Here is a 21,609-nt window from a genome sequence, read left to right on the forward strand (position 1 = left end):
ATCTGTTTGTTTGTCATCACGTAATTACAGTATAATTACAAGCGTACTGTTTGGTTGCACAAGTGTAATTACACAGTAAGTTTAATTTAAAAATAAAATTTATTATCAAAAATTTAAAATTAATCTTTGAAAAACGTGTGCCTTTATAGATGATATTAAATATGTATTTACCAGCACATTATTTCTTGAAAATATATTAATTAATAATCATATATTTGTAACTAATATTGTAAAAAATAATTGATATATATTTTTCAAATAAATAATATTTTAATTAATTATAAAAATTAAGTAATTTTTTTTATGAGAACATCATTGATTGGATGTTTGACAAAAAAAATTATAAATATAATGCCATAATATTATTCAAATGTTTGACAAAAAAAAAGTCAAATGTAAGTAAAAAATAAACAGCATGTAATGTGAAATAACAAGTCAATAGTACTAAAACAAATAAATTAAAATCGTAAATATAACCTAAATTCAAAATCCAAAAAAAATAAAAAATAATACTCTTATGTCAAATTCCAACATTACATAAGTAAGTTCGAACGTAACTTAAGTAAATATAATTTTAGGGAAATATATAATATATCCTCATTCACAAAGAGATTCTACTTTAATAACATCACTCGTTATATGCTAATGACTCATTCTTTCTAATGCAAAGAGGTAGTTTAAAAAAAATAGTATAATAACACAGTTATGCTAAATGAATAAAATAAAAATAAATACGAGCAATTTCATGGAATCACAAGAATAGATTGGGAATGAGAAAAAAGGGAATTTAAATAATATCAAAAAGAAAAATATGTTTTAAAAATAAAAATAATTAAAAAGCTAAAATAATAGAAATAAAAATAAATTAAAAAAAAAGAAACTAAAAAGTAACCCTATAATTACACCCAATTCTCATCCCCCCCCTCTCCCCCCTCCCCCCGCCTTGAGAATTAGATAGTATAATTACTCTCAATTCCCACCTAACCAAACAAACACGCCAAACTGTGTATTACACCCAATTATAATTACCTTGGTGGCTTTCCCAACCAGGGGCGGATTTAAAGAGTGCTGAGGGTGTTCACCGGCAAAAAATTATAGTGTACATATAGGGTAAATTTTCTGTGTTTATGTGCATATATTAACTTTTGAACATCCTTAAATTATATTTAGGTTCTTCTTTTTTTTTGAACCCCTAAATGAAAATTCTTAATCCGGCATTATTCCAAACCGGCCCTTATATTTGTTTTTAAGTACATCGTTTTCTTGATTTAAATAATTACTATATGAAAAAAGTCCAAGGTTCCTAGCAGTTGAAAATGACATAGCAGTTCTGAGACGCAAATTGATGAAAACTTTACTTTTTCCAAAACCTTATACACTCTTACATTCCATTCCCTCTAAAACAAATTTAGAGTCTGTTTGGATTGGTTTATAAGTTGCTTATAACTTGCTTATAAGTTGTTTTCAGCTTTTTTGAGTGTTTGGCTGACCAGCTTAAAGTCATTTTGTGCTTAAAAAAAGCTCAAAAAAAATAATTGGGCCCATTTGACTTAGCTTATCTAAAGTAGCTTATAAACTGAAAACAGCTTATAAACCAAAAAAAAGAAGTTAGACTACCCTAACTTATTTTTTTTAGCTTATAAGCTGTTTGCAGCCTATAGGCATAAGCCCATCCAAACAGGCTCTAAGAGGGTGTTTGGATTGACTTATTTTAAGTGCTTATTGGCTTTTAAGTTTTTTTCCCCCTACTTTTTGAGATGTTTGGGTAAAATAAAAAGTGCTTTTAAGCACTTACTTTTAGGCTAAAAAGTAAAAAGCCAAAAGTTGTATATTCTCAATTTATTGCTAAGCTACTTTTAAAAGGTCAATCCTAAGAACATTGAAGAATCGATTGTTCTCACAACTTCAATGATTGTACGCAGCTTATCAAGTGTAATTTCACAAATGGGATCTGGAAAGAATAGAATGTGCGCAGATTTTACCCCTATTAGAATTAGGTTGTTCATCCATAAGCGGTGCTAATTAACACGTAAACCAATTAGTTAGTGCTCATTCTAAATCCCTGCTAGTTTGTGACCTATATAGACATAACTATAATAATATAGTAACATAAGTTTTCCCTAATGTTTCTTGTGGCAAACAAATAACGGCCAGCTAAGGGTTATTGCTTTCTTGCATCAGGATATATAGTCTAGTATGTGGATAAGGGGAGTTCATTCGTATCATAAGTATTTCCTACGGTCAGTAACTTAATTCGCAGTTGTTATCGATCAGCATCCACAAGTAGCTAGAAACCCATATATATAAGTCTTCTTAGTATTTATTAAAAGAATACTTCACTGTTCTAACTCTTTTGATATGTTTCTGAGTCATGTACAAGTATTCGAAACGATAAGACAACAACAACAACAACAACAACAACAACCCAGTGAAATCCCACAACGTGGGGTCTGGGGAGGGTAGAGTGTACGCAGACCTTACTCCTACCAAGGTAGGATGGCTGTTTCCGAGAGACCCTCGACTCAATAAAAACATAAAAAGAGGTCAGATACGGCTAAGAGATTCAAAGCGATATGGAAATGAAGTAACGCAAGCGACACAGATAACATAGAATAATCAAAGCACAGGAAATAACAGATAATAGCATAATAGCATAAATTAGAGCACAAGAAATTATACTACGATAATGCGACTATTAATAAGGCAGGGTAATGAGACTATCTACTAGCCTTCTACCCTAATATGGGTCCTCCAAACCCTCCTATCTAAGGTCATGTCCTCGGTAAGCTGTAACTGCGCCATGTCGTGTCTAATTACCTCTCCCCAATACTTCTTTGGCCTACCCCTACCTCGTCTGAAACCATCCATGGCCAACCTCTCACACCTCCGCACTGGGGCATCCGTGTCTCTCCTCTTCACATGCCCAAACCATCTCAATCTCGCTTCTCGCATCTTGTCTTCCACCGAGGCCACTCCCACCTTGTCCCGAATATCCTCATTCCTAATCCTGTCACTCCTGGTGTGGCCACACATCCATCTCAACATTCTCATCTCAGCAACTTTCATCTTTTGAACGTGAGAAACCTTAACTGGCCAACACTCCGCCCCATACAACATAGTCGGTCTAACCACCACTTTGTAGAACTTTCCCTTAAGTTGTGGTGGCACCTTCTTGTCACATAACACTCCGGAAGCAAGCCTCCATTTCATCCACCCTGCCCCAATACGATGTGTGACATCATCGTCAATCTCCCCGCTGCCTTGCATAATAGACCCAAGATACTTGAAACTACTTTTCTTCTGGATGACTTGGGTACCAAGCCTCACTTCCAAGCCGGCCTCCTGAGGTGCTTCACTAAACTTACACTCTAAGTACTCTGTCTTGGTCCTACTCAGCTTAAACCCTTCAGACTCCAGAGTTTGTCTCCAATCCTCCAGCTTAGCGTTAACTCCGCTACGAGTCTCATCGATCAGGACTATGTCATCCGCGAAAAGCATACACCATGGCACCTCACCTTGAATTTGCCGCGTCAATCCATCCATCACCAAGGCAAATAAGAACGGACTAAGAGCTGATCCTTGATGCAACCCCATCACAACTGGAAAGTGCTCTGAGTCTCCTCCTACTGTCCTTACCCTGGTTTTGGCTCCCTCATACATGTCCTTGATCACCCTAATGTACGCCACAGGTACACCTTTAGCCTCCAAGCATCTCCATAGGATTTCTCTTGGGACTTTGTCGTAAGCCTTTTCTAGGTCAATGAATACCATGTGTAAGTCCCTTTTCCTCTCCCTATACTGCTCCACCAGTCTCCTCACAAGATGGATGGCTTCTGTAGTTGAGCGTCCCGGCATGAATCCGAACTGATTCTCTGAAATAGACACGCCTTTCCTCACCCTCATCTCCACCACCCTTTCCCACACTTTCATAGTATGGCTTAGTAGCTTGATACCTCTATAGTTGTTGCAACTCTGGATATCTCCCTTGTTCTTGTATAGAGGGACCATTACACTCGACCTCCATTCTTCAGGCATCATTGCCGTCTTAAAGATGACATTAAACAACCTAGTCAGCCACTCCAAACCTGTCGGGCCCGCACTCTTCCAAAATTCCCCAGGAATCTCGTCAGGTCCGGTCGCTCTTCCCCTGCGCATCCTACGAACAGCACCCTTAACCTCCTCAACCTTAATACTCCTGCAATACCCAAAATCTTGACGCCTTCCAGTATGTTCTAGATCTCCCAACACAATGTCTCTGTCCCCTTCTTCATTTAAGAGTTTGGAGAAGTATGACTGCCATCTCCGTCTAATGAGAGTCTCCTCTACCAATACTTTGCCATGCTCGTCCTTGATGCACTTCACTTGAACCACATCACGTGCCTTTCTCTCCCTCGCCTTGGCTAGCTTGAACAATTTTTGATCCCCTCCTTTCTCTTCTAGTTCAGCATAAAGGCGTTCAAAAGCTGCCGTTTTTGCCGTCGAAACCGCCAACTTCGCCTCCTTCCTCGCCATCTTATAAAGTTCCCTATTCGTCCACTGCTCCACCTCATCCTTGCTTTCTATCAACTTCGCATACGCCACCTTCTTTGCTTCCACCTTCCCTTGAACTTCTCCATTCCACCACCAGTCCCCTCGATGCTGGCCACGACTACCTGTCGAGACCCCCAACACTTCCCTTGCTACCGCCCTAATGCAACTAGCCGTCCTATCCCACATACTTGTCGCATCCCCACTGCTATCCCAGGCGCCCATAACCTTCAATTTCTCTCCCATCTCCACGGCACTAGTCGTGGTCAAACTCCCCCATCTGATCCTAGGTCGGTCATCCACGACCCTCTTCTTCCTCGGCATCTTGATCCCTAGATCCATCACCAAGAGCTTATGTCGGGTTGTAAGATAGTCGCTCGGAATGACCTTACAGTCTTTGCACAGACCTTTATCGTCCTTCCTAAGGAGTAAAAAGTCAATTTGGGTCTTAGCCACTGAACTACGGAAGGTTACCAAGTGCTCCTCCTTCTTTGGGAAACTCGAATTGGCTATCACCAACCCGAAAGCTCTTGCAAAATCCAAAAGTGAGACTCCTCCTCCATTCCTGTCCCCGAAGCCAAAGCCTCCATGCACATCATCATAACCTCCCGAAATAGGCCCGATGTGCCCATTGAAATCACCTCCCACGAATAACTTCTCAGTAGGCGGTATGCCTCCCACTAATTCGTCCAAATCCTCCCAAAAGCGCCTCTTCTCCTCCTCGCCTAGGCTCGCTTGCGGCGCATAAGCACTAATAATGTTCAAAGTGAGTCCTTCAACGACCACTTTAATCGACATCATCCTATCAGTGGCTCTCCTAACCTCTACCACCTGGTCTCTTAAATCACTATCTACTAAAATGCCCACCCCATTTCTATACTTCGACCTACCAGAGAACCACAGCTTATACCCGTCTACCTCTTTAGCTTTAGGACCTACCCATTTAGTCTCTTGGACACAAGCTATATTAATCTTCCTCTTCTTAAGAATCTTAACTAGCTCTATGGACTTTCCCGTTAACGTCCCAATGTTCCAAGACCCTACTCTCAACCTAGAGACTCCTTTAACCCACTTACCCCTCCTAACCCTCGCCCCCGTCCCCGAACGAGAACATGACCCTAGTCTACCATCACTAACCAAAGCCACGAAAATAAGTATGAACTAATAAATTATTCAAAGGTCTAAAGTCAGCAAAATATAACTACAAGTGTATAGACAAATAGTGAATATGGCAACCGGAGGTACCAACTCCAGTTGAACTAAACCTGGTTGTCGCCGGAAAACACTGTTCACGGTCGAGTACTGTTCACTGCCGGAAAAATGTTCACAAATACCTGAAAGGGAGAAGAGAATAGGAGGGAAAAAGAAGAAAAGAAAAATAAAAGAAAAAGGGAAAAGGAGAGAGAAAGAGGGGGCTGGCCGGAAAAAGTCGCCGGAAAAACTCGCCGGCGATGGCGCAGCGGCGTACTGGCAGCGCCAGGAGCAGATTAGAAAAGGAAAAAAAAGGAGAAGAAAAGGAAAGAGAGAAGAAAAATAAATCTAGCCGGAAAAGTGGCCGGCGTTACCTGGTCGCCGGCGTTACCTGGTCGCCGGCGTCACCTAAACAGTGGTGACGTATGGTCGCCGGACGGAGTGGTGGGTGGGCAGATCTGGGAGAGAGCAGAGGAGAGAGAAAGTGCAGAGGAGAGAGAAAGAGCTCATTGGGGTTCCGAAACGATAAGACAAGAATTTCAAAAATCATTAATCGGAGTATTTAATTTTTGGCAACTTGGTATAAAAATTGTGAAATGACCACGTACATCTATTTAAATTTGTTCTCATTAAAATAAAAATAAAACAAGACTAGCCCTCAATGTTATACTGTTTGACAAGTTAAATTTATTATACATGATGTACGTTATAATGTTGAATGTTTGCCTAATAGTGAGATTTCACTATTGCAACAACTATGATTGCAAAACAAATCACATAGTTTTAGTCTCAATGGTTAGCTATATGGTTATCCATATCCTTCTTAATTTTGACTGGTATTATATTACTGCTATTATTGTTGTGGCGGGCTGTGTTGTTACTTTTTGAACAATTATAAATTGTATTTTTGATGACTGTCTTATGTAGAAAATGTCCCTTGTAACATCACCCAAAAGAATAAAGAAGTTCTTACGATAAATTGACAAGCAAAATTAGATCATTCTCCACTTCACTAGAAAACAAAAGATTTCTCTTTTTTTTCTCAACCCTAGAAAAACAAAAGATGATCATAGAAAAAGAATGGCACACACTAAAAGACAAATGGACAAATTTAAAAATAGAAAATGATAGCGACAAGAAAAGAAAAAGGAAAAGGATTATACTAGAAAATATTAACCCATAGACTTGGTTAAACTGACTAAACTGGAAAACATTACCCGTAGACTTGAAAATGACAAGTCTTTATTGAAATGCTCAACGAAAATCAGTCATATTAGAACCTCTGTCGCTCGCAGATATATTTTATAGTTCATTATTAATGCTATTTTAAATACATGACTTTTTATTTATTGGATATAAGTAAAAATAGCACGAAAAATCTGAAAATAAAACGCAAAAACCTACTCTTTATAGGATCATTTTATTTTATTCAAATGGTAAGTTAGCATGAGAGATTTTCGAATCTCTGTTGATCCTTTTTAATTGTTAACAACGTAGTTTACATACTGACAACAATCTTTATAATGTTGGTGTTTTATTTCAGCAGGAATATTTACAATAGTAGAACTATATTTGAATAAGTTTTATATAATTTAAATTCTTGTAAGTTGGTTTCTTTATAAAAAATAATAAAAAAAGTGTTCTAGTAATAATAACAAAGTACTTTTCTTCTCACTACTAGGATTGGCCAGTTAAGATCTCTCACGTTCAAAAGATGAAAGTTGCCGAGATGAGAATGTTGAGATGGATGTGTGGGCACACTAGGAGCGACAGGATTAGAAATGAGGCTATTCGGGATAAGGTGGGAGTGGCCTCGGTGGAAGACAAGATGCGGGAAATGCGACTGAGATGGTTTGGGCATGTGAAGAGGAGAGACATAGATGCCCCAGTGCGGAGGTGTGAGAGGTTAGCCATGGATGGTTTCAGAAGAGGAAGGGGTAGGCCAAAGAAATATTGGGGAGAGGTGATTAGACAGGACATGACGCAGTTACAGCTTACCGAGGACATGACCTTAGATAGGAAGGTGTGGAGGACCCACATTAGGGTAGAAGGCTAGTATATAAGTCTCGTTATCTTTCCTTATTAGTAGGCGCATTAGCGCATTATAATTTCTTGTGCTCTGATTTATGTTATTATTTGCTACTTTCTGTACTTTGATTACTCTATTTTACCTGTGCCGCTTTCGTTATTTGCATTTCCATATCGCTTTGAATTCCTTGATTATCCTGTTTTACTGTGTGGCTTGCATTATTTCATTGCAATATCGTTTTGAATCTTTTAACCTTATCTGACTCCCTTTTTATGCTTCTATTGAGCCGAGGGTCTCTCGGAAACAGCCATCCTACCTTGGTAGGAGTAAGGTCTGCATACATTCTACCCTCCCCAGACCCCAAGATGTGGGATTTCACTGGGTTGTTGTTGTTGTTGTTGTACTAGGCTTGATTACTTGTGAGAGGAAAAGCTAAATTAATTAGAAAATTATATGACCCGAATACATTGTGTGAACAAGATAATCCTGTAGAATTAACGAATTCAGTTAATAACGAAATTTTCCTTATTTATAAATTAGTTCAATAAGAGTATTTTTTTTCCTCTTTTATTTTTCTAGTCACAAGAAATTACTTGGATACATTATTCCGGGAATTTAATTTACCTCAATGGCCTGCCAATAGTACACTAATTTTCAACAGGAGGTATTAGTCATATTTAAAGATATAAAATCATTGATTTATAGATTGAGTCCAACAATAATAGATAAGTTCTCTATGCAGTGTGACATGCTCCAATTTACATATTCCGTTATATCTTTTGTTGTAAATCTAAATTTTAGAGGGATACAAATAGTTCACAATCTATAAAGTTACTATTGTAAGTAATTAAGTTACTAACTAAATGGGTCAAATTTGCGCTTAAACTTTACAAATGATGTAAATTTTCTCTTTAGTTGTTGTCGTTAACCTATTAGGGTGAACTCGAGCAACTTTAATAACGATAAGGGTAGGATGGAGAGAGAACTCAAGCCACTTTAATTTGATAATAACAGGGATAGGAACGAGATACTTTTTTAACAAACGATAAAATTGTTCCATTCTGCATAATCTAGAGGCAATTTTGACATTTTGCTCTAGTAAGAATACCTAATAAATATGAATATGAAGGTGTTTAAACTAAACAAAGCTAATTTTAGACTTCGGTATCATGACATTATAATGACCTACCTAGTTCATGAACCAAACAACTTAATATGTTGCTGCCCGTGGGATATTTGGCTCTAGAGTTACCACATGATTTGACCCCGTTCTTGTTCAATTATTTTTTTTGTAATAGTAATGTGCATCTTCAAGATCATCCAAAGAACAAATAGCTGTTGTAGAAGCTAAAAAATTCTTGTTTAAGTGACTGATAAAAGCCGCCATGGTTGTTAAATGCAAATGGTAATAAAATGGGACTCATTCTTTTAAGAGTCAAAACCAAAACGATTGGATTAAGTAACATGGATGTGTCACCATTTTAGTGATAGCAGATTTACATCATGATGTTTTTTCACTTTGTTATCTAAAGCTAGAAAATGAATAAGCAACTTTTAGGTCAACTTTATGATTACTTACAATATGATCAAGTGTGATGTAACATGTTTTATTAAAATGATTTCTTCCGTGGAATTTGACCATTTCCATTAACAATATGATAGACGAAGATACTATTGGATGTCGTACCAAAGCAAAGTTAAGGATTTTGATTTTTGGATTTTAGAAAAGTCAGCTTATTGGATTTTATATAGATTATTTATGCATAGTAAATAAACTTTGTTAATACGGTATATACATGATATTTGAACAAAGCCATTGAATTCTACCGAATCCATAAATAAACTGTAGCTTCACCACACAACCCCCCCCGGGGGAGATGTTGTGTACGGTGTTGCTAATACTGTGTGAAGGATGAACAAATGTAACCTACAATCAGATGTAAAAAAATAGCCTAACAGTAATATTGAATTGAATATGTACAATATATATGGCCCACCTACTAATCTCAGGCCAGATCTAGCCCAACATTGGTCTTGGGCCAGGTAGAATCAATATATGTCTTGGGCCAGATCCAGCTCAATCAGCCACTTCAATTTGCAGGTTTGGCCTTCGCTGGGGGTGGTCTTTAATTTTCGTCCCTCAAATTGGTGGTCTTTAATTTTTATCCCTCAAGCCCAAATTTTGCCTATCAATTTTTTTTTAATTTTTTTTTACTGAGCTGGGTGCGAAGGCCAAAACTTAAAGAGCAGCCATTTGAAGAGCAAAAATTAAAGACCACCCCAATCTAAGGGCTAATCTGCGCCAAAAAAAAAAAAAAAAACTCCAAAATCTCTGAAATTGTATTATCTTTCTATCATTTGTGCAGATGTGCATCATCTGAAATTAGAATTTGTCGTCTATAATGTACTTTAAATGAAGATTTCAAACTTCGTTTATGTCATTACAAATGTTTATACGTCAATTTTCTTTTGAACCGTGGTAGTATTAAAATCCAATTTCGTTGTGAACTCTTCTTAGAGTATATAACATGAAAATAGGATTTCTTGCCTTCTTACAATTTGAATAGAAGAAAATGGTTTTTCCAGATCTCTTCTGTGCTTTTTTCAGATCTCTTATTTGTAAAAAATGAAGATCTCTTGTAAAAAGGTCATAAAACTAAATAAAGTTATATAACTGATTAAAAACTCTAACGTAAACTGTAAAGTATATCACAACTTTATACTATTCTTAGAGAGGCTAAAACTACAAAAGAATTTTTGACAACGTAAATAAGTTTTACACAATCTATCATAGCATTGGCTTGATAATAAGCAAGCGGTTGACCCACAAATATTGGAGAAAAGAGAATCTTGGAAATTGATTGCTGTGTTCTAAAATTATCCACAAACAACACAGAGTTGGCTGAAAGGAGTGACAATACATCAGAAATGATCAAGCATGTTATCTTATAAGTACTTCAACCAAGCGGGGATTTTCACTGAGAAGTAACCAAAGGAAAAAAGCAAAGGAGATTCAACACCTACTATTTATACGTAAAAAATAATTATGATCGTGTATATACAATGTAATTTTTACCCTAGCTTCGCAATGCTTACACCAACATTAAAAAAAAAAAAAAAAAAAAAAAAAGAAGAAGAAGAAGATAGCTCTAAAAATGATATGCGTCTGCCGGGAGTCGAACCCGGGTCTATTGCTTGGAAGGCAATTATCCTAACCGTTGGACTACAGACGCTTGTTGAGAGGGTGGCTCAAGATATTACTTACTATATGTCTATATCACTCTGGAAATTCTTCTTGTTTTAGACATAGTTTGTTATCAATGTTTCTGTTTCTAATTTGATGGATTTTGCAAAAACATCAGCATAGATATTTGGATGCATTGTTTTCTGGTCTTTCTTGTGTTGTTTCTGTGCCTTTCTACACTGCTTTCCTTCCCTTGCTCTTTTGGGTATGCTTTTCTTTTGTTGCTTCTGTTCTGTGTATGTAAATAGGTACTTTTGTATACATTTAAATAAAAATACTACGTGATTTCTTCCCATCTGTCCAGGTGGGAGTTAGCACGCACCCATGTAATTAATCAAGGTGCGTACAAGCTGGAGTGGATACCAAGAGAAGGTACATTTGTATATAATATATAATAAGTGAAAATTGTGAATCTTTTTCTAAAGGGTCCAATTTAGTGAATTGAGTCTACTTATGTAACGGAGTGGGCATTGGCAGGAGTCCGCGACTTTTGTAGGACAAAAAAAAAAGTTGAACCAATCTAACAAAAAAAAAAAAAAAAACATAAGTAGGTTTCACGCACTAATTTAGTGCATGAAAGGACCAAACTGCAAAAATAAGAGTTTGACCTTTCACGCACGAAATTTGTGCGTGAATGAGCCCGAAGTCAATTCTTGATTGTGTGCTGTATGTGTGCATATTTGATTGCCACGTTTTGGTAATGTGGGCCACTTTTGTCTTTCCATTCTAGACCTCTCTATTTTTCTGCATTGTCTGTTTCTTTCCTTTAAAAACTTTGGTTATCTGCCTTAACATAGCCTTGACATTTTTATTTTTCTTTCTGTGTAAAAATATTTCTCACATTTTCTTAATAGAAAGAACTCAATCAATTGAACAAATATTAGTTAGAATACATAGAATTGATGCATTTTAAGGATAATAAGTTACAACTATAAGAAAAGTATGTGGCTTCTCTTTTTTGTTTTTTTTGCATATTTTCTTCTGTGACTAAAATTGCCAAACATGTTTTTCGTATAGCACAAAAGAGCGTGCATAACATTTATGTATATAGCTTAATGTATTGTAAGTTTGATTAAGCACATAGTTTAGTACATGCTAACCTAACTTATATGCTAAACCGTTAAGATAGGATACCACATCAAATAATGCAGATATTTAAAAACTAATTAAATTCAGGTTATGCATAAAAATTTGTAGAGATTTATGTAGCATTTATAAAATAAAATTCAAAAATTGTCCAAAATAATTTCTTCTTTAAAGTGCAATTTACATTACTAAATAAATATTATCTTATCTTAGAAAAAAATTAATTTACATTATTAAATATCTGCATTATTTGATGTGGTATCCTATCTTGACGGTTTAGCATATAAGTTAGGTTAGCCTGTACTAAACTATGTGCTTAATCAAACTTACAATACATTAAGCTATATACATAAATGTTATGCACGCTCTTTTGTGCTATACGAAAAACATGTTTAGCAATTTTAGTCACAAGAAAATATGCAAAAAAAAAAAAAAAAAGAGAAGCGACATACTTTTCTTATAGTTGTAACTTATTATCCTTAAAATGCATCAATTTTGTGTATTCTAACTAATATTTGTTCAGTTGATTGAGTTCTTTCTATTAAGAAAATGTGAGAAATATTTTTACACAGAAAGAAAAAAAAAAAAAGTCAAGCCTATGTTAAGGCAGATAACCAAAGTTTTTAAAGGAAAGAAACAGACAATGCAGAAAAATAGAGAGGTCTAGAATGGAAGACAAAAGTGGCCCACATTACCAAAACGTGGCAATCAAATATGCACACATACAGCACACAATCAAGAATTGACTTTGGGCTCATTCACGCATAAATTTCGTGCGTGAAAGGCCAAACTTTTATTTTTGCAGTTTGGTCCTTTCACGCACTAAATTAGTGTGTGAAACCTACTTATGTTTTTTTTTTGTTTTTTTGTGTTAGTTTGGTTCAACTTTTTTTTTTGTCCTACAAAAGTCGCGGACTCGCATTGGCAGTGCAAATTGGCAAAGGACATGACCCGTTTGATGGCCTTCCGTGATTATGTGGGTAACTGTATTATAAAGGTGCACTTTTCTCTTTCTTTAACTTAAATTATCAGGTAGCAGTCTGTTAGCTAATAATGTATCATAAACCTATATTCCTCGGACTCTTAAAAGTGTCTGTTAGGTGCGTGGAGGATCCTCGAAAATAGTGCATTTTTTTGGAGAATCCGACACGGTCACACGGGTGCGGCATCATTTTTGGAGAGTCTGAGCAACATAGTCATAAACTAAATCGATGCAATTAGTGTGTTGCTTGTAGAATGGTGTATGCACATTTTATGTCCATCTCATTAATCCTAAATGCTTCTAAAAAATGTCACAAAATCTCAAATGCATTAGGAAATACTAGGATAAATCTGTATAAGGCATGCCAAAGACAACATTACTGTCTTGAACATGCAGCACTTTTTGGTAGTAAAAAAGTTCTTTTACTCTCATTGATATAACTTTTTCTCTGTTGCTACTCATTTTCCTTCATGTGTTATCCTACACACAAAATGAGGATGTCATTATCGACTTAGTAGGACTTGCAATTGCTTCTTTGCTCGTGTTCTTGATAGGTCCGAATCATCTCTCTAAAAAGTCGGATGAAATAAAGCAACCAGGTTATATTCAAAAGCTGTTCAATTCTCTCGGCAAGAGTCATTTGATGTTTATACAGGTACAAGGTTCCGTCAATAGGCTGGTCTGTGGTTGATCTTGTGCCTTTTCTATTCACTCACCTGAATTTATGATGCTTGGTGTTTCACATACAGTAGAAAGAGTAACATATTTGTTGTGTTGGTACAAACAGATACATTCATAGCTACTCATTTTAAGATTTTGTGTAATTGTAATATATATCATTATCAATGAAACAAACTACTTTCTGCTGGATGATTAAAGCAATACTTTGCTGCTTTTCAAGTCTTCGTGATACTCTTCCCCCTTACCAATACATCTTTTAGTTCAAAAGTATATTTTATCCTGCAAAAATCTTTTTGTGTTACATGCAGAAGAACCCCAAAAAGCATTGAAGATAGACTTACATTGCGATGTTATTTCATCAGTGATTAATGGGAAGCACTTTCTTTTTCAGCTAAAATCGCACAGCTATGAGGGGGAAAAAAGGAAGAAAGAAAACCAACAATTCTACTAAGCAGATACTATGAGGATGAACTGCATAACCCTCTTCCTTTCATTACATACTTCCTTAGCCCTGGAATGTGGACATTGGATATGTAATCTTTCCAATCTATGTTCTCCACATCAAAACCAAACTGCCATCGTTCTTCTTTAGACATGCATTCCATCAACCACTGAGTGTTGCTGTTGTCAAATCTGGCAAATTTTCACTATTTTAATAGCCTGTTTGGCCAAGCTTCTGGGAAGCCAAAAGTGCTTATTTAGAAAGTTGAGGTGATTGGCCAAGCGTATAGGGAAATAAGTGCTTGGCCAAGCAGGCGATAAGTCTCAGAAATCCAAAATAGGATTACGAGGTAGATAGCGAGGATAATAAACAAACTCTTACCTTCCTCCATAAAAAGTGTATGGTTCATAGATATGTGCCAAGTACTTTGCTTGCTCCACTGATTTTCTGCAGATATTCTCGAGTTTCCTTGACAACTTTCCGTTAGGATCAGCCGTATCTGTTAGCCCACTTCTGTTAATAGCGTCTTGCCAGAGGTGGAAAGACAGGTCTTCCATGGAGTTCAACAGCTTCATTCTTGGAACATGAATAGGTCTTCCTTTGGAGTCAATATACGGTGAAGAATTGAAGTGATCGAAAAGCAACGTGGCCAGGTCCTTGAAGACTAATGGATTTACAACAGACGAAGCAACCTGGTAAATATTACTCCCCGGTTTTCCTGCTGCCCCGTGCTTTGCAATAGCTGCCAACGTTGCGTTCACAACCATGTCAGCTGGAACCTAAGTGGAAAGAGGTTTATGCTTGTTAGAATTATGCTTTTGGACTGCAGTAACTTTATTTTATAGTTTAAGTTTTTTGTTAGCCAGTTATTTCGATGTTAATCAAAGAGCTGTTCTGTGGAGAAATTCTAGACTAGGATTATGATCGTTTTTTTAACTGCTTTGCTTTTAATACTTAAAGTACTATAAATGCAAAGCTAAATAAAACAGTTCCCAGGAACTGCATAGCCAGTATATTTCTGTTAGCCTTCCCCTGTTATTTCTATAAGTTTCTTTTGTTAAAAAACAACAATGCTGACCATTCAGTACCCGGTACAAAAGTAAGATTCATCTGCAGCAACATTAGGTCACTGGTTAACTTTGTGAAAAAAATTACCACATCTAGAACTCCGTTGGGATCTACAAGAAAACCGGTGAGCTGCCCTTTGCCATAGTGGAGAATAATTGGATCCATCATCCTGGAAGGGAAGACTAAAGTTATCCCGATTTTAATTACATCATTATGAGGCAATGGAATTCTGTTATGTTTTGAGAGTATTACCTGTTTCCTTCCATCCATCCACTGAATGGTTCTCTATAGGTGCTCTCAATAACACTTGGTCGAATTATTACTACTGGTATATCACTTCTCATGGTATCGATCATCATCTCTCCCATAGCCTTGGTGAATACATAAGTGTCTTGCCACCCAAATTTGTTCGCTCTGATCAGGTCACGACTCTTCTTTTAGTAAAAATGCTGTATAAATAGTTTGTTAAGAAGAATGATGATGGAAGTATGTAATGCAATACCTTTCCAAGCCAAGTTCTCTAATTTTCTGGCCCGCTACGTTATCTTCTACAGCTTGTTTAGATTCCAAAATCAGCTTTATCTCATCTTCAACATTCAAACTAGGGAAGGAGTTTTGGTGAATTCCAGAGAGAGGAGTCTCTTTTGTTATACTGTCTCCAGAACAGAAAGGCTTTTCCATGATTCTTCCTTGTCGTTGTCCGTTAACATAAGCTGTTGGCAGTAGAATTAAAAACATAGAGTAAATGGTCTCTAAATAGATGACCACATTATTATCTAACATGAAGCTTTGCTGCTCATAATCTGTTAGCCAATGCTTTATACAGTCAGAACTCTCTATAACAGTCATCCTCCATAACACCATTTCACTATAACAATCATGTATTTTTGTGGAATCGATCTTTCATCGCTATGTTATATTATGTGCTATCTATAACAACATTTCATTATAGCAACCAAAAATATCAAGACAAACGATGCTTTTATAGAGAGGTGTGACGAGACGAACGATGCTGTTTCATGTAACTTTTCTTGGTAACTGATCTATTTACTTGCCTGTGGATATTTGGAGGAAAAGCTTCAGGTTATGACATTGTTTTGCATAATTCATTAGGCGGCTAGGTCCACCGGTGTTTATATCAAGTGCAATATCATACCTACAACATCATCAATCTTTCACTAGATATACTTTCTGCAGGCACAAGAAAAGATTGAGAATGATACAGTATGTGCAATTCCCAAGTACCTTTCATCAAAAGTAGTATTAGCAGCAGAATTAACAATTATGTCGACCTCTTTAGCGATCACATTGGCTAAACCTTTGTCTAATCCGAGATGAGTTTCACAAACATTTCCAACCACAGGAACCAACTTACTCAACATGAAAGTATGGTAAGATTTCCCATGGACTTGTTTGAGGTTCTTGAATATGTCAGCATTGAGGATCTATATATGGTGCAAACATGTGAAAAAACTATGTGAATTATAGGAAATGAACCAAAATAAACAGTTAGCAAAGAGTCAAAACAGAAGTATGATGTGCATACTTCATTTTTCAATCTATTTATAGCAACTTCTTGATTCTGTGCCTTGACCAAGATGAATATTTTGTTCACATCAGGTATTGTCCTTAAAATCTTCTCAATCAGAACTGCAATTTGTTTATTCAGCAGAAAGGGTGTTGGAAAATCATTTGTAAACGAAAAATGACATGATAAAAAACAAAAGAAACTTATGCATTGAGAGAAATAACCTTTTCCCAAGAAACCAGTTGCACCAGTTAGGAGAAATGTTTTGCCTCTGAGGAATTTGATAATGCCAATACCATCATCATTCCTTAAATGCTTGTGAGCTATGCTATTATCTGTGCTTATCGTCGATGACCTCTCAGTTATAACAGAAGAAAGATTACTAGCTTTTACTGCATTTCCACCACTACTTTGGCAATGTATCACACTTTTGATCTTCTTTGGCGGGCATGTTCCGCTATTATTAGACAATTTCAGAATACTTTTTGATACAATGGAGGAAGAACTTAGACTACACAAAGCCTCCATGGTTAACAAAGAGAAAGTGGAAGGAAAAAAAAGGTATAAAGGAAAATGGCAGGAATATTATAGCTATGAGCTAGGTGCAAAGTTGGCTTGCATACTCTACTAGCGAGCTAATCACTACCATTTTTTTTGTTGAGAAAAGAAAGTCAAAAACAAGTCAACTAACTGATTTCTATAATATATGTGAGTTTGGTTTGATGTAAGAGGGAGAAAAAGAGTGTTTGGTTAATGTCTATTTAAGGGAATTAAGAGGAGATGAAAGTTAGGAGAATGACACAAAAGCTCTCTTTTTGCCCCCAAAAATTTCTTCACATCTTTTGACCTATGGCTAAGATAGCGGGTTTAGGGACTGAGGCGTAGTTGTTGTTTGGCTAAGATAGCGGGTATTACTAATTTTATTTCTTGTTCTTATTAAATTATCCACTTTGTGTGTATAACAAAGTCAAGACAGTAATGTACAAGAAGAAAGGGTGTGACAATGTTAGGCAGAAAGATCTGTTTGAAAACTAATTAAGTGGTGGCGTAAAACTAGAATTGCAGCCTTGAAACTAAAGTGTTAGTACTCTTTCATTTTTTTTTTGTTCAAGAGATAATTAATAGTACTTAGTATGTATATTGGAGTTAAGTCTTAATGCATCATATTTTCTGAGGAATTTAGTGAGTGTTACTTGACTATTGTATTTATATCTTAGGCCAAATGTTACTGCATAAATTTTCCCAAGTCTCAACCATTTGTCTCTTGGTTGAGTTAGTAGGTATATACGGTAGAAGGCGTTGCTTAAAAATATCAGCACAAATAATACAAACATTTTTTTTTTTTTTTTGATAATTACACAAAATTGGATCAAGACATATAGTTCGAATCAAAGGAATTATAGTAAATGGTTACCTTTGACTCAAAAAAAAAAAAAAAAAAAAAGAGTTCGAATCAAAGGAATTTAGTAGAGATAACTGATATGTGTCAAACTGTGATGTTAATTACTTAACCATGAGAAGAAGAAAAAAAAGGATTGAAAGCCCCCCAACTAGGGCCACTGTCATGGCTAGCAATACGAAAGAATTCAATGAGAGTTGAATCTTACACATAGAAGATGTTAACGAGATTGTCGTAATAATGAAAATCACCACACGACTTTATTCTAGAAAGAGGTACATGTTTGTGTTAATATTACTCAAAATAACTTACTACTCTGAATTCATTCTGTCTCAAAACCATGATTCTTTAAGAGTACTATAATTTATGTTAGAAAAGATTACCTCGTTAGCTCAATTTACTAAATCGAAAGAACTTAATATATTATGACAACGGCTACCTGTCAACAAGCGTCTGTAGTCCAACGGTTAGGATAATTGCCTTCCAAGCAATAGACCCGGGTTCGACTCCCGGCAGACGCATATGTATTTTTATAGCTATCTTTCTTATATTTTGCATATATCTTTTTTATAGCTAAATTCTTATATTTTTGTATGCATAAAATTGTTTCTATATGTCTAATTAAGCAGACTTTGTTGTAACTTTGTAAGTTGCTGTAGAGAGCTTGTTTTTTTGTTGAATAAAAGCCTCTTGCAGAAATGCTGGGTAAGGCTGACTACAATAGATCTTTGTGGTCCTGGCGCATAGCGGGAGCTTAGTTCACCTGGCTACCCTTTTTAAATAGCTCTCTTATTCTTCTTCATCTCTTAGGAAAACAAAATCAGAATATGGAATGTTTAGAGGCATTTATGAAATCCCTGCTGAAACAAAAACAAGGTGCACGTAAGCTAGCCTCGGTATCACTGTTATGAAAAAAAAGATGTGCTCATACATTTTTTAGCCTGAAGAATTTTTCCTGGGTTCTTAATTAACCCTCCCACCCCCTCAAATACCTCTCTTTTTTTGGTCTAAAGAAGACATGAAACGAGGAAAATAGTGCTTAGTATCATGACAAGGCATTGTTGACTTTGCAAAAGTTTGGCCAGCTTAGCTACATGGTTTCTGTCTATGGGATTATATTGCCTGCTAGTGTTCTATCAATGTAGGTAGCTAAAATTGAGCCGAATAAAGAATTGATAGCACCAAAGTACTTTGGATGATAGCAGATCTGTAATATTGTCTATTTATTGGGGGTCAATCTTTTGTTTTTAATGAGCATGTATCATTTAATATGTGCCGATCTTTATTAAATTAGACTTGTTCATCTCAGCAGTGTTCATTTTTAGCTGTATTGAAACTGAAAAGTTATACAGTATAACTTATACTAACATATAATGATGTATTAGTAGAAGGCCCTATGCCCATGCCATTACCTGAGCATCTGCATCTACGTGTCTTATTCCACAACACTAACATAACGTCTGTGATTATTCAGACTTTCAAGTATTAGGCTGTAGAACAACTGATAAAAGATGAACCATCAGAAAAGTGACATTAAGAGCAATTGGCTTGGCTGTATGCAATCATGTTGACAGCCACTGGAGATAAGCTTGTCGTCTGGATTTACTGAAAAAATGCAGCAAACTAGATAGTGAGAGCACATGCACAGGTTTCTTCCAAATCCAAATTCTCATGTGTTGTTTATTTAAAATTGACGAATTGTGAAACAGTGACATCCAGGAGACCAGGACCATTAGTTTGATATATGGCCACAAATGTTATCGATTTGGACGTTGCTGCTGTTCTTGGTGATAGAATCTATTGGCGGATCGATCCCTTTGGTGCTACAGTCCTGTCAGTGTCAGAGCCAGAATATTCATTAAGGGGAGTCAAAATATAAAGAAGCTGATAGATTATGTAAATATTAGATAGAATATTTTGTAATCTCCTATTTTAGGTTAGAATATTTTGTATATTTTGTAATCTCCTATTTTAGGTTAGAATAATTTGTATATTAACCAATTCAAGGAATGAAAGGAAACTACGGAAAATAATTCTTTCATGGTATCAAGTCTAGGGTTTTCTCTCCTCCTCTCCGCTGCGCCCTAGCTCCGTCATCTCTGCCTCCTCTTTTCCGCCACCATGTCTGACTCAAAGACATCTTTCCACCCCGCGTTCGCCGTCTCCAACATCCGCAATCACATTCCTGTGGTTCTTGAAATGGAGAATGCACAATACGGTACATGGGCGGAATTGTTTAAAATCCACGCCAAATCCTATAAGGTCATACACCATATCATCGCACCAGAGAAAGGGAAGCAGGCAGCCCCTCCCTCCGATGAAGAAAAAGAGCTTTGGTCGACTCTTGATGCGACCGTGCTCTAGTGGATTTATTCCACGATTTCGAATGACCTCCTTACTACAATTCTTGAACCTGAAGCAACGGCCATGGAAACCTGGATTCGCTTGCGTGACATCTTCCTGGACCATCAAAACTCCCGTGCCGTAATGCTCGAACAAGAGTTTTCCACTACTAGGATGGAAGACTTCCCCAACGCGTCTGTGTATTGTCAAAGGCTCAAGAGCATCTCTGATCAATTAAAGAATGTGGGGGCTCCGGTTTCAAATTCTCGACTTGTTCTTCAGCTTGTTTCGGGTCTCACCGAAGCGTTCAAGGGTGTGGGAACGCAGATTCGCCACAGTAAACCATTGCCTCCATTCACTGAGGCGCGCTCCTCACTTGTTCTAGAGGAACGAGAACAGGCGCTGCAGGCGGCCCACACTACTCCTTCGGCGATGGTGGCTGCCACAGGTGGTGAGGATTCCTCTTTTTTTTTTATTTATTTTTATTTTTATAATACTCACAATCCTGGTCATACTGTGAATAACAGGGGCAAAAATAACAACAACAAAGGCCGCAATTCTGGCCGTAGGAACGGCGCTGGCCGTGGTAACAGCGGCGGTAAGGGCGGCCGTGGTGGGAGCCGCAGTAACAGCGGCGGTAATTTGCAGCCATAGCAAGGCAGCTGGCCGCGTCACCCTTCTCCTCACCCTTGGCAGCTTTCGAATTATGCATGGGGTTGGATGCCACAATGGGCCGTACCTCCTTGCCCATATCCTTCAACTTGGACTAGACCTGCGAAAGGCCCATCGGCCAAACAGCCAGGCGTACTGGGCCCTGCTCCCCAACCTCCGCAGCAGGCCTTTGCTGCTACCCCGTATCAGCAGATGTATGCCCCACCTTATGCTCCGTCTTATGCTCCAACGGACATCGAATCAGCAATGCATACGATGACTATGAATCCTCCGGATCAGAAGTGGTACATGGACACCGGTACCACATCTCACATGACATCCACGAATGGTAATCTCTCATCTTATTCTAATTTGAGCAATCATCATAATGGTATTGTTGTTGGTAATGGTCATTCAATTCCAATTCGTAGTTGTGGT

At 37.0% G+C, this 21,609-nt stretch overlaps 2 protein-coding genes and 2 non-coding genes across 4 annotated transcripts; 2 read left to right on the plus strand and 2 right to left on the minus strand.

The window, feature by feature from the left end:
* Window positions 1-10,908: 10,908 nt before the first annotated feature.
* Window positions 10,909-10,980, minus strand: TRNAG-UCC (transfer RNA glycine (anticodon UCC)). Its single transcript has one exon. It is a non-coding gene; the product is annotated as a tRNA-Gly (tRNA).
* Window positions 10,981-14,013: 3,033 nt separating this feature from the next.
* On the minus strand, window positions 14,014-17,469 carry LOC132607368 (fatty acyl-CoA reductase 2, chloroplastic). The gene is made up of 9 exons (XM_060321302.1): window positions 17,003-17,469; window positions 16,797-16,900; window positions 16,496-16,695; window positions 16,306-16,406; window positions 15,753-15,963; window positions 15,503-15,664; window positions 15,338-15,419; window positions 14,564-14,961; window positions 14,014-14,373 (listed from the first exon to the last, which is right to left on the minus strand). Exons 1-9 carry the CDS (start codon window positions 17,304-17,306, stop codon window positions 14,199-14,201), a joined length of 1,737 nt encoding a protein of 578 aa, XP_060177285.1. The 5' UTR covers window positions 17,307-17,469; the 3' UTR covers window positions 14,014-14,198.
* A 1,157-nt stretch (window positions 17,470-18,626) lies between these two features.
* Window positions 18,627-18,698, plus strand: TRNAG-UCC (transfer RNA glycine (anticodon UCC)). The gene has a single exon. It is a non-coding gene; the product is annotated as a tRNA-Gly (tRNA).
* Window positions 18,699-20,604: 1,906 nt separating this feature from the next.
* LOC132608336 (uncharacterized) lies at window positions 20,605-21,174 on the plus strand. Its single transcript, XM_060322370.1, has one exon. The coding sequence runs from the start codon at window positions 20,605-20,607 to the stop codon at window positions 21,172-21,174; it is 570 nt and encodes a 189-aa protein (XP_060178353.1).
* The last annotated feature ends 435 nt before the right edge of the window (window positions 21,175-21,609 follow it).

The sequence above is a fragment of the Lycium barbarum genome, chromosome 8 (assembly GCF_019175385.1).
Source record: "Lycium barbarum isolate Lr01 chromosome 8, ASM1917538v2, whole genome shotgun sequence".
Classification (NCBI taxonomy): Eukaryota; Viridiplantae; Streptophyta; class Magnoliopsida; order Solanales; family Solanaceae; genus Lycium; species Lycium barbarum.

Bases quoted from the DNA above. Each gene is read 5' to 3' on its own strand.
- LOC132607368 (XM_060321302.1), bottom strand. From the start codon at position 17,306: ATGGAGGCTTTGTGTAGTCTAAGTTCTTCCTCCATTGTATCAAAAAGT. The intron at 16,696-16,796 runs GTATGCACATCA...CACCATATATAG, and splicing joins TAAATAGATTGAAAAATGAA to ATCCTCAATGCTGACATATT. The intron at 15,665-15,752 runs GTATTGCATTAC...TGACCTGATCAG, and splicing joins AGAGAACTTGGCTTGGAAAG to AGCGAACAAATTTGGGTGGC.
- LOC132608336 (XM_060322370.1), top strand. From the start codon at position 20,605: ATGGAAACCTGGATTCGCTTGCGTGACATCTTCCTGGACCATCAAAAC.